The 13,400-nt window shown below is 39.9% G+C and overlaps 1 protein-coding gene across 2 annotated transcripts in view; it reads left to right on the plus strand.

Annotated features, from left to right (window-relative positions):
* CHN2 (chimerin 2) overlaps positions 1-13,400 on the plus strand; it is a 263,201-nt gene that overhangs the window by 139,916 nt on the left and 109,885 nt on the right. For both annotated transcript variants that reach the window (XM_052001780.1, XM_052001782.1), the window contains exon 2: positions 12,655-12,693. In XM_052001780.1, coding sequence (XP_051857740.1) covers positions 12,655-12,693 — 39 coding nt within the window. The remainder of the gene's footprint in view (positions 1-12,654; positions 12,694-13,400) is intronic.

A 13,400-nucleotide genomic window follows, 5' to 3' on the forward strand; every position in this document is an offset into this window, starting at 1 on the left:
TCTAGCCATCTGTCTACTTATCTACAAATCTCTAGTCTATCATCTGTTCATCTTTCTATCGCCCATCTGTCTGTTGTTTCATTTATCTATCTACCTATGTTGTATATCTTTATCTATCTTTTATCTATCCATTTATCAATTTACCTACCGTTTCTCCCCCTTCTCTCTTCCTTCTCCCCTCTCTCATAATTCAGCTTCCGAGTTCCATGTTTCCAACTATCTACTGGGAAGTCCCCCAGAGCTCTGTACCAATCTGCTCTACTCTGTGTTTTTGTCCAAATGATCCTTCCTTCCTTCACCTCCCATCCTAGCCCCACATTGTCTTCCAACGCTATGATTTTGCTCCTGAAAGAGTCCACCCCAATTACTGAAGTCTCTTCTTGGCTTCAAAGTTCAGTTCAAACACCATCTCCTTCTTGTTATCTCGTAACTTCCACTACCCTCCTTTCCCTTCTAAAATTTCTCATCTGTATTATCTCCTATTAAAATGTGAACCTTTTTCAGAAGAGAGGCCATTTCACATTTCAGTTTGCATCCCCAGAACATGGCACCACAGTAAGTACTTAATAAAATTTAGCTTGTTCATTACTTCCATTCATTTATGAGAGTATTTTCTTGATCTTCTTTGTCCATATAATATCATTTTTGTGTCATACTTGGCTATGTTGGCATTAGATTATAAGCTGTTGAAGGGCAGGGATTGTACCATTTTTCATCTTTGCATGTCTAGCACATAGCCCATGGCCTGACATAGTATATTGGGGATTATTAAATGTTCATTAAGTAGAAGAAGGCAGCAGAGCACTGATTTTGCCATGAAAAGACCCGAGTTTAGCTTTAATTTTTCTTTTCACCATTATTGCGAATTTGGCTGAGCAGATCCTTTGGGGCCCTAGATTCTTCATTTACATAAAGGGGGAAATGAACTAGAATATCTCTGAAGCCTTTTGAATTCGGAATCCCAGAAACAGAGTGAGGAGGGGTTGATTCCGGGTGTGGAAGATGGCCTGGAACCATGGACAGAGGTGCAAGAAGAAAAGGAGGAAAAAATGGAAAAGAGAATCCCAGTTGGGTGGGACATGGAGAAGGCGAATGGGAGTCACACGAAATAAGCCAGGAGCCAGACTCTGTCCATAAATAAAACGTCATTAAGATCATCTCGATGATAATGCAGAGAGAACATGGGCTTGTTGGGATTCTCTGGGGAATGAACGCTGGAGAGTAACAGAAATCATTCCCCGGGGAGTCTTTCTTTGAGCCTATGAGCAGCAGGTAAGCTGGACGCTAGGGGTGCCCTGGATGGTCTCCATGACCTCCCTGCTGAGACCCGGCCCAATTAAGCCAGGCAGGTCTGGGGGCAGCTTGGCTGGAGGCTCCACGGGTTGCCTTGGAAAGGATGTTGCGAGTGATTACTCCAGTGTCAGAGTGTGTCAGGCCCCGTAGCGATTTGCTGTTGGGATGTAATGTAGGAGTCGGGCTGCTGCTGTTCTTCCTCATTTGGATCTCAGCCCATCCAGGCCCATTAAGCTAATTACCCAGGGTTGTCAGAACTGCCATCTCGAGATGAGGCTGTCCCACCATGATTAAAAATGCATTTCCACCCAACTTCCCAAGGAAAGCTCCATCTCAACCCGTTTGCAAGCACCGGACCACAAGCGGCAGAGGAGACGGAGCTCTCCATTCGGTGTAGTGACCCAAAAAGCGGTCGCTGCCGAGATTGGAGGTTACCCCTTTCCTCTTCCCAAATGATCCTTGTAATGTATCTGTTCCCATTTGCAATTTTCTACTTATGCTAAAAGGCGGCTTATTTGCCACTTTTCATTCCACGGTTTTACATAGAGTTGGACTCTATGTCATTTCTAAGCAAACTGGGCTGAGAGCTGCTTCCCAGATCCAGTCTTCCATTTCCCACCTCCATGCATCTGCATGGACCATTCTCCATTTCTGGAATACGCTGCCTCATCAGCATCTTTCAGAGTCCTTTCCTTTTTCTGTGTGAAATCAATAAATCAAGTCAACAAGCATTGATTAAGCATTCACTGTGTGTGACGCCTGATCAGTCCCTCAGCTGAAGGATTTTTATTTCCAAGATTTTAGCTCTCTCCTTTCTCTTCATCATACCCGACTTCATAATATACTTACCTGTGCCTTCAGTAGAGAATAAACACCTTGAAGGCAGGTTTAGAGTCAATTTTTTACCTTTCTATTCTGGGTGTCTCCATCAATTCCTATACCTTTCTCTATGTCTCAGACTTTATCTTTTTTAACAGCATAATCGATTCCATTTTATTAGTATGTAGACCACACAGGTTTAGCCATTTCCTAGGCAGTGGGTGTCTGTCTTGCTTCCTTTTGCTATGAATATTGTGGTAATTATATGATCTTTCTTGCCTTCTCTGAGCTACTAGAGGTAAACGCCTAGCAATAGAGCCTCTTAGTCAAAAGCTACGGACATCTTTGTCACTTTCTGAAGCAAATTCTAATAATATTGTCAAAACCTGCATTAGTTCTTTTGGGTGTCATATCATACTCTTGACTCATTTTGAACTTGTCGCCCCTAAGAATCCCAGAGCTTTTTCAGACAAATTGCTGTCTAGTTGAGTTTTCCTGAGTTTGAAATGTTTCAATTTCCCCCAAAGTTGAGTTTTTGAATCTAAGAGTAATACTTTCCATTTATTGTTATTAAATTTTCTATCTTGTCTAGAACTTTAAAAAATCCAATTCTGTTGTCCAGTATACTATTTATTCTGTCCAAATTTGGTGGTTGTTGTTTTAAATAAAAGCCTTTGAGTTTTACCCAGAATGATTAATTCTTTGTAACATCATAGTGTTCCTGGATGCCTCAGTGGTTGTATTTTCAGATGTTTAAATATTCTTTCCGGTATCTTTCTGTGTTTCTATTTCCTTCCCTTGTTTTTCCTTCTTCTTTTTTTCCATCTCTGTGTCTCTCTGTTTCTCAATCTCTATCTCTCTTTATCTCTCTCTGTCTCTCTGTCACTGTCTGTGTGTTCCACTCTCTTCCTCTCTCTTTCTGACTGTCTGTGTGGCTCTGGCTCTGGCTCTTTCTCTTTCTCCCAATATATTTTCTACAACATTTTTTTTGCATTTTTCAGTACAGTCTTTCCCTGCAGTTATTAGTTATCTCAGCTCTCCAGGTTGCTAAATGATACAGGAGGATTTTTAACCAGAACCCTTAATGGCCTTTGAACAAGCTTCTTTTTGTGTGAACGCTGAGTGTCTCCGAGCATTTACTCGCTCATGTGTCGCCAGCACCATTTTTCCTGGGGGTTTGATGGTTTTCGAGTGTTACGTTCTCTTTTCATTTTTCTTTGTGATGACAGCAGATATCTGTTTTCTAGGCAGCTTAAAATGTCTTTATTTCTTAGTTACCATATTGAAAAGCTGGCCCAGGGGAGTGGGCTCACCCGCGTCTCTGCACAGTCCCACCCACCTCCTTTTCATCTTTGGTCTTAGCGCTCCTCGACCACGCTGGGTGTTTACATGGGGCTGTTTTAATTTGCATCTCCAACCTACAGAGAAATGTGGGTTTGGGTTTTTGTAGCCAGTAATTCTAACTGTTCCTCACATCCCGGAAGCAAATCTCTGGGTTTTCCCAATACGGGCTCAATCTTGGGGGATTTTCAATAACCATGATTTTTTATCTGCTCCCCACCAGGGTTTCCCCCGGGAGCACAAGAATTTGACTCCTACCTAGGTCTGTGGAGACCTACATGCAAGCACACAGGCTAACAATATATCCAGTGTAGGACAGGCACCGTTGATCTTATCCTGCTCCACCCACCCAAAAAAAAAAAAAAAAAAAAAGCAAAATGAGTAAAAAGGTCTTGTTTTTGAGATCATAAAGAGTTAAAAAAATGATTCAATGGGAGGAAGGCCTACAGGCCCCTTTGCCCCAGCTCTGCACTGTCCACCTAGCTCACAGGGTCACCTGCTGTGACAACCCCAGCTCTCACTCGGTCTGCCAGTCCACGGCTGCCTCCATCTGCTGCTATTTCTAGAGGCGCGGGGTTCCCTGGAGGGCCCTCATGAGGGTATAAAGTCGGGTCTCCATATAATCCATTTCCTTTCTGGATCTCCCAGCTCTGGTCCTCCTCATCAGCAACTGGGCATTAATCAGGCATCAACAAGTACTCCCCAATCAGTAAGTATTTATTAAGCACCTACTATGTGCCAGACATTGCTTCTGCTGGAGATACAAATACAAAGAATAAAATAGTCCATGTTTGCAGAAAGCTTGACTTCCAGAGGAAGCACTTATCCATGAAATTCATTATCAAGGTAGGATTAACTCAGAAACTCACCTTATCCTAGGTGTTTGGTTCCAAACTTTTAAATGAAAGTTAAAATAAATAACTAAATCTCTCTTAGGGTATTGGTTGTCCAACACGATGCCATTGCTACAAGTATTTTCCATAAATATTCCGTATATAAATAGAATTTTATTTTCTTCAGTGATAATGGAATCACAGGCCTTGACAAAAAACAAACACAACATGTAAGCAGAGAGAGAAATGTAAAGGACAGATCTAGATTCAGGGAGATGACCTGAGTTCGAGTCCTCACTTGGTCACTTATTTCCTATGTAACCTTGGAGAACAACTTCCACTTTGGGCCTGTTTTTCTCTTTGGTAGAATGAAATGGATGAAGCACAGTCCCAATCTGGGATCACTTAATATCTAGGAGATTCACTTTTCACATCTATAAAATGAAGGCAGCAGGTGGTGGTGCAATGGCTAGAACTCTGGGACTTGTCAAAAAGACCTGGATTGAAAGCCAGCTTCAGATGTTTCCCAGCTGTGTGAGCCTGGGCAATTCACTTCTCCCTGTTTGCCTCAGTTTCCTCATCTGTAAAATGGACTGGAGAAGGAAATGGCCAACTCCTCCAGTATCTTGGCCAAGAGAATCCAAATGGGGTCATTAAGAGTCAGATATAACTGAATAACAACAACAAAAATAATGGAGGTGGGTGTCCCTTCCCTTCCCTAGGCCCCCATTTCCTTATGTGTAAAAAGGTTTTGGACTAGAAAGCCTTTAATATCTCTCCTAGCTCAGGTAGTCTGTGCTTTAATGATCATACCACAAAAAAAAATACAAGTTGTGGGCCTGTGGGTGATGCTCTTGGTCTCTCTGGGCCTTCGCTTCTTTGTGGGAAATGAGGAATGTTGGCTCAATGACACCCAAAAGCTCCCTGAGTTATATGTGCACACACACACATACACACACACACACACACACATTCACACACACACACTCACACATATACACAAACATACACACACACACACACACACACACACACACACACTCTCTAGGAGCCTTTTCAAACATTGTCATGTGAGAGAGAGAGACAGCCGAGCCCCCAGCTCGTGGCTTCCTGTTAAAAGTCTCTGCCCACCATCCCTTGACCAAGGGCTTCCAGGCTCCTCCGGCCACTGTGATCTGTGGCTTGTCAAGCCCGTCCCTGGGCTTTAGGTAATTGTGCTGGCTCCGCTGAGCCGTGGCTAATGACTGCATCATTCTGGATTCTTTTTATAAGGCAGAAAACAAAGATTTCAGGGACAGGCGGTCGTTGTCTAATTGCAGATTCCAGATCTGGGGGCAGGAGCAGAAGCGCTCTGGTGGCGGTCAGGGGGCCCGCTGAGGGGGTCTGACTGAGGGAGGGAGCCCGTGGCTGCCAGAGGCCAGAAGATGGACATGAGGGGAGGTGGGCTCCGAGCTGGGCTAAAAGCAGGGACAGGATTCCGGCTAAGGGGCCAGTGGGCAGGACACACGGACTCGGACGGGTTCCCCACAACCCCCTCAGACTCACTGCTCCCGGGGAGCTCTCGTGAAGACGAAGTCTCGTATTCTCCTCATTTTGGGGGGGGAGGCCTTGACCGAGACTGACCCCACAACTTGTCCTTGTCTTTGAGGCAGCCCTTGGATCCTGCTGACTTCATGGCCTGCCCTCTGCCCACTTTTCTGTGATGTTTCTTGGCAGGCCATGGAACAACATAGAGAATCTGTTGTTTCTCTACATAAATGGATAGATTTAACTGGCCTGGGAATCAAATCATATGATTATAGCTTTAGAACTAGATAGGATCTGAGAGATCAGCAAATCTAGTCCTTTCATTTGCAGATGGGGAAACTGAGGCCCAAAGAGATGGTATGATTTGCCCCAAATCACACAGCTACTTATTTGTAGAGCTGATTGCTGTCAGAGCTCCATCTTCCCAGGATCCTGAGATTTACAGTTTTAGAGAATTTGTCAAATGTTCCTCAATAGGTTATCACAATAGTAGTTAGCATTAGTGGAATATTCAAAGGTTTGTAAAGAACTTTGCCCATGATATTCCATTTGATCCTTATTTCTAGCCATTATTGAGGCTAGATTTGAATTCAGATCTTCCTATTTTCAAGTTCTCTATTCATTATGTTACCTAGCTTCCTCAATATAGTTTTTCCCCCTTCTCCCTTTTAGGCAGGGAAGCATTTAGACCATCTCAGATAAGAGCCTGCATTTTTTAAAGTGTTTTTAATTTTTTAAAATATTATTTTTTCAATCACATGATTTTTTTTCTCTCAATTACATATAAACAAAAATTTTTGGCATTCTTTTTAAACATTTGAGTTCAAAATTCTTTCTCTCCTTCACTTCCTTCCTTCATCCCTCTTTGAGAAGGCAAGCAATTTTATATAGATTATATTTGTGAAGTCATGAAAAACATTTCATAATAGCCATGTTGCAAAAGAAAACAGACAAAAAAATTAAACCAAAACAAAACCTAAAAACAAGACAATGAAGAAAGTTTTAAAAGTGTACTTTGATTTGTATTCAGATTCCATTAGATCTTTCTCTGGAAATGGATAACATTTTTCATGAGTCTTTCAGGAAATGTCTTAAATTATTGGGCTCTTCAAAATTGCCAAGTCATTCACAGTTGTCCATGATACAATGTTGCTGTTATTGTGTACAATGTTCTCCTGGTCCTCCTTTCTTCATTTTGCATCAGTTCATAAAAATCTTTTTGTATTTTTTGAAACTATTGCTCCTGTCATTTCTAATAGTACAATAATATTCCATCATAATCAAGTTCCTCAATTTGTTCAGTCATTTTCCAATTGATGGGCATCCCCTCAATTTCTGATTCTTTACCACTACACCAAAAAAAAAAACTACCCTTTCCCCTTTTTCTTTGATCTCTTTGGGATATAAACTTAGTAGTGGTATATCAAAGGATATGTACAATTTTATAGCTTTTTTTGGATATAATTCCAAATTGCTCTCCAGAATGGCTAGATCATTTTATATCTTCACCAACAGTACATTAGTGGCCCTGATGTTTTTACACTCCCTCCAACATTCTTAATTTTCCCCCCATTATATAAGTTAATCTGATGAATGTGAGATGGTACCTCAGCATTGTTTTAATTTGCTTTTCTCTAATCAATAGAGATTTAGAGCATTTGTATATAACTATGGATAACTTTGATTTCTTTTTTCTAAATAGTGCCTGTTTATATCCTTTGACCATTTCTCAATTGGGGAGCAATTTGTATTCTTATAAATTTGACTCAGTTTTTATATAGTTGAGAAATGAAGCCTTTATCATAGAAACTTGCTGAAAATTCTCTTCATCTCCATACATTGCAGTTTTTTTCTTTCTTTCTAATATTGGCTGCATTGACTTTGTTTCTGCAAAACCTTTTTAATATAATCACAATTATCCATTTTACATCCTGTAATGCTCTCTCTATCTCTTGTTTGGTTCAGATCCTATATAACCAAGGGTCTGAAAATTAAAGTTTTCCCTGCTTCTCTACTTTGATTATGATATCACCCTTTATATCTAAGTCATGTACCTATTTTGACCTTATCTTGGTATGTGGAATGAGATGTTGGTCTATACCTAGTTTCTACCAATCTACTTTCCAGTTTCCCTAGCAGTGTTTGTCAAATAGTTTTTATCTCAAAAAGGTTGGATTTTTGGGTTTATCAAACATTAGATTACTATGGTTGTTTACTATCGTATATTATATACTTAATCTATTCCAATGATCCACTACTTTATTTCTTAGTCTGTACCAGATTGTTTTAAAACTACTTTGTGATATAGTTAGAAATTTGGTGTGGCTTGGCCATCTTTCTCTACATTTTTTTCCATTGATTATCTTCATATTCTTGATCTTTTATTCTTATAGATGAATTTTATTATTTTTTCTTGCTCTTAAAATGTTTTGGTAGATTTATTGATATAACACTGAATAAGCAAATTAATTTACATAGAATTGCCATTTTTATTATATTGATCTGGCCTACCCATGATCAATGATTATTTCTCCAATTGTTCAAACCTGACTTTATGTGGAAAGTGTTTTTGTAATTGTGTTCATATTTGTCTTGGCAGATAAACTTCCAAGTATTTTTATTGTCTCCAATTGTTTTAAATGGAATTTCTCTGTCTCTTGCTGCTGGACTTTGTTGGTAATATATAAAAATGATTATAATTTGTGTAGGCTTATTGTATATCTTGCAAACTTTGTGGAAAGTTCTAGTTATTTCAACTAGCTTTTTAGTTGATTCTTTAGGATTTTCTAAGTCTACTATCATATCATCTGCAAAGAGTGATAGTTCTGTTTCTTCATTTCCTGTTCTAATTCCTTTACTTTCTTTTTCGTCTATTATTATAATAGCTAACATTTCTAGTACAATATTGATCAATAGTGGTGATAACAGACATACTTGCTTTACACCTAAGGTTTTATGAGGAACACTTCTAGCTTATCTTCCTTATAAATAATGTTTGTTGATGATTTTAGATAGTTATTATTTATCATTTTAGGGAAAGCTCCATTCATTCCTATGCTTTCTACTGTTTTTAGTATCAATGAGTGTTGTATTTTGTCAAAAATCTGTATTTTTTTAAAGACAATTCTATAATCTTCCTAAATACTTTCTTAAAATGTAGAGGGATATAGATACTCTCTCTGTTTTGATCAACTCCTATAGCATCCAACATGAAGTAGTTTTATTTTGTTTGCAAACAAAATGGAAACAATAAAAGATGGAAATATCAGAACTGATCTAAGTTATATATTTTCCACAGAAAGGGGATTGATGAGAAAGTAGAGGCCAGAGATATTTTTAAATTATTTTTTCAACCAACAAATATTTATTTTCTCTTTTTTCCCCTCCCTCTGAAATAAAGAGAGAGAAAGAAGGAGAAAAGAAGGAAAAAAGAAAGAAAAGGAAGGGAAGGAAGAAAAGAGGGAAGGAAAATAAAGAGGGAGAAAAAAAGGGATAAAGGGAAGGAGGAAGAAAAACATACCCCTTGTAACAAATATGCATGGTCAAGTAAAAAAATGATTCCCACATTGGTCAAGTCCAAAAATATATATTTCATTCTGTATATTTATTTCATTAATTCACTATCAGGAGGAATTCTTCATCTTTGGCCCTCTGGGGTGATGATTGGTTATTACATTGATCAGACTTCTTAAGTCCTTTAAAGTTGTTCGTCATTAATATATAATTGTTATTGTATAAGTTGTTCTCCTAATTCTGCTTACTTCATATAAGTTTTTTCAGGTTTCTTTGAAACTGTCCCAATCCTTGTTTTTTTATAGCACAATAGTATTCCATTACATTCACATACCATAATTTGTTAAGCTATCCTTCAATCAATTGGCAAAATCAGAAAGTTATCTGCCATCTAGGGGAGTGGGAAGGAAGGAGGGGAAAATGTGTAACAAAGATTTTGCAAGGGTCAGTGTTGAAAAATTATCCATCCATATGCTTTGAAAACAAAAAGTTTTAATTTTTAAAAAGAAATTAGGAAATTATCCCTGCTGGGAACTAGGGAAAGGACCAAGATTTTAGTTCTAAATGTTCCAGGTGATCACCATGTATCCAAAGACTAGAGATCAAGTCCTTGTAAATCAGCTAAGTCAGATAGACCTAGGAAAGATGATGGCAGTCCTAAAAGTTAAAAAAATAAAACTTATCCACAGGAGAGAATGCCACATTTTAAGAAGAGCTTTGACAGACTGAGAAACCTGGAGGACATCCAAAGCAGAGACTGTCCAGATGAGGAAATATGACAGAATATGGAAGATGTATATGCGAGGGAAGTAGGCCATGGTACTTAAGCACTGGAAGAACTGTCATGTGAAAAGTGGCTACACTGGCTCTTTTTGACTCAGAAGGCTCAAGTCAGAGTGCTAGATAAAAAGAGGGAGGGGGTACTAGAATGTGGCTCAATGTCAGGAAAATCTTCCTAATGATGATAAAGTTAGAACGAGGCATCTCGTAAGGTCCCCACGACCACCTCCAAAAGCATCAAGCAGTGGCTGCTGGAAATCAGACACCACTAAACAGTTCCCCATCTATAACAATGGACCCACTAGTCACACTGACTTTGGGGACTGCTGTGAGAATCTGATGATATAACTTATCTAAAAGCCCCGTAGATGGGCTATATTGCATCATAGTATCATATAGAATTGGGAGGGTGCACAACTCCCTTGTTTACATGGGAAGAAGTTAAGCTTGGCAAGAGGAACCAATTTGCCCAACACTTGTTCTGGGATTTAAAGTCAGAGAACGCTGCCTGGGATATACACAGTATGTGTCAGAAGCTGGATTTGAACACAGATCTGGCTGAGATGATGATACTTGTGCCCTTTCTATCTCGAGGGATTCCTTTGAGGAAAGCACTTTTGAATCCCACGTGTAGATATTTATGTGAGAATGCCAATTGATGGAATTGGAATCAAGACACAAAGCAGGAGTTAATTGACGTATAATCAAAAAAGTCTAGTAAATAAATTCTGTCCTATACCAGTCAATCAAAAACAAGCATTTGTTAAGTGTTTACTATATACCAGGTACTGTTCTAGGACTAGATTTCATTTTGTTACTTTAAATTGGGATTTTTGAGGAAGAAGACCTCGTGGGACATTCTCCTACCTCTGTGTCCAAATTTTGCTAGCTAACGCCGAAATCTAAGAATACACCATTCCTGCTTAGCAGAACATCCCATACAGCTGAAAAAAATGAATTACCTGCCCTTTTCCCTTAAAATAAGATGTTGAGGATTTCTTATTTTTATATCACCCACTGAATCCTACCCACATCCTCACTTAAATGATAATAAAAAAGAGAGGGAAAAGGCAGTAAAACTAATCAGCTTATTGAAAAGGCTGACATTGTTTACAGCATTACACACCCACGATCTTCCCTTTACAAAGAAGCAGGGAGAGGAGTTTTGCCCAGGTCCTTTTTGGAGAGAAGCCTGGCTATGTCTGCAAACCTTTGATTTCCATTTTGTCATTTTATTCTCCCTAATAACATCATTGCATTATGATATTTATATACATAAATGCATATACACGCAAATTCACTTACACACACCATCATTTCCCCAAGTAACAAGATGCTTTGCATCAGTTAATGTAAATCTTCCCATGTTTTTCTGTCTCTATCCTAGTCACCGTTTCTTTTAACACTGTGGTAATTTAGTTACTTTGTGAGCCATAGTTCATCTGGCTATCCCCCAGTCAGTGACTCAAGCCCTTGATAAAAGATAATAAATACAATAATATTTAAGTAAATACAAGTATTTATTTAAAATACAAGCAGTGGAGGGTGGTGCAGCGAGAGCTTATTTTGGAATTTGAGTTCAGATCAAGAACACACAAAACTCCAGACTTGAGATCCAGAAAGATCCGAGATATTGAGCTGGAAGAAACCTTTGGGATGATCTAATCTAACTTGTTTATTTTAGAAACTGAGTCCAAAGCCACACAAAAAGTAAGGAACAGATTGGATTTATCCCGAGGTCATCCCTTGCCAAGATGATGCATTGTTCCCAGTGTATCATCCCACGGCCTCCCATGACCGCGGGGAGACTGTTCAATCACTGTCAGCTCAGCTGTCAACATTTAAATGCTTCCATCTTCTGAACCCGAAGACTTCTCCCCCTTCCCCCCTCCCCAGCCCCCATTCGAAGCTGATGAATAGCAATTGAGCCTTTCACACTTGCTTGTAATTCTTCTGACACTTCTGACTACTGATAGGTTTTCTGAGAAATCTCTAAATCACACATTGGACCCGACTCAAGGAGATTATGTCGTTGCGATGGAATTGTCAGCGTTCCGGCTCTGTCGGAGGCAGTGCTTGGACAGCCCAGTTGCTCGGGTTGCAAAACTTTTGAGATTACATATCACACACTTACCTCCTTGTGATTTTAATAAATGGACAAAAGGCCGGCTTTGAAGCCAGATGATGAATTATATGTTTATTATTCCAAGACAAGTACATGGTGTCGGAAAACCTTTCCGGAGGGCACCATGGAGTTAATTACTTAAAATATCCTTTTGATTCATTGGGCTCTAGGAAAACGGTTAAGCAATTGATTCTGTCATGTCAAGTTATCAGGGGGGGAAAATGGTGTTGAGTCCACAAGTGTTGGAATTGACATCCTCTCCCTCTTATCTAAAACCTCCTGTAAATGAGGATGGGGTTCACTTGGGGGCAGAAATGCAAATTTTGCTGACAAGCTGGAGCTTCCCGGGAGAAGACAACTTGTTGACAGCTTGACTTTGGGCTGATGGACTGATTTCTTTCTTTCTTTCTTTTTCAATTCTAGATGCTGAAGAATACCAGCCTCCCATATGGAAATCATATTGTGAGTAGCAGAAATTCATCTCATCAGCCCTCTTCCCCACCCCCTTATTTAATTATTCCTTAAAAATTGACTTTAGCACCCTTGGGCAGCCCCTGATGGATGGTCCCAAGAAGCAAAGTCCATTATTGGTCCACTAGAGATGAAGAAGGATGCAGTGAGTTTCCCCTGGGAGGCCACGGCTCGCCCACGGACCCACAGCATCTGGCCCACAAACAGCAGGAACCTTAGATGTAGATGATAGGTGAATTCTGGCTTCCTGCCTGCCCTCCTAACTCTTGACACTTTTTACTCAGTCAGGGGGCAAGTGGTGGGTTTGTGAGCCGGAAATATGGCCACGCAAAGGTAGGCGGCAGGGAACCTAGTACACAGGGAAAATGGTCTAGGTTTGCTGTCCGGGGCTCTGCTGTTCTCCTGCCTGTATTCTGCTAAAAAGTTACCTTTCATTTTGGTTAGTCAGGGGCAGGAAAGGGATAAGCCTTTGGGGTGGGTCAGAACACTTGAGCATCTCCCTCAAACCATTTTGGTTTCTTCTCTAGAGTCAGACAGAAAGACTCCATGGGCTAATTAAGCTAATTGTGGCAGGAAAGGGCCTCTCTCATAGCAGATTTTTGGTCTGGGGCTGAGCATGGCCTGGAATACCCAAGAGGCAAAGGGGGGAGCCACCTTTATTCTTACGGGACTTTTCCTCCTTCCATTGTTTTCTAATA

This window comes from Antechinus flavipes, chromosome 5, assembly GCF_016432865.1.
Source record: "Antechinus flavipes isolate AdamAnt ecotype Samford, QLD, Australia chromosome 5, AdamAnt_v2, whole genome shotgun sequence".
In the NCBI taxonomy this organism is placed as follows: Eukaryota; Metazoa; Chordata; class Mammalia; order Dasyuromorphia; family Dasyuridae; genus Antechinus; species Antechinus flavipes.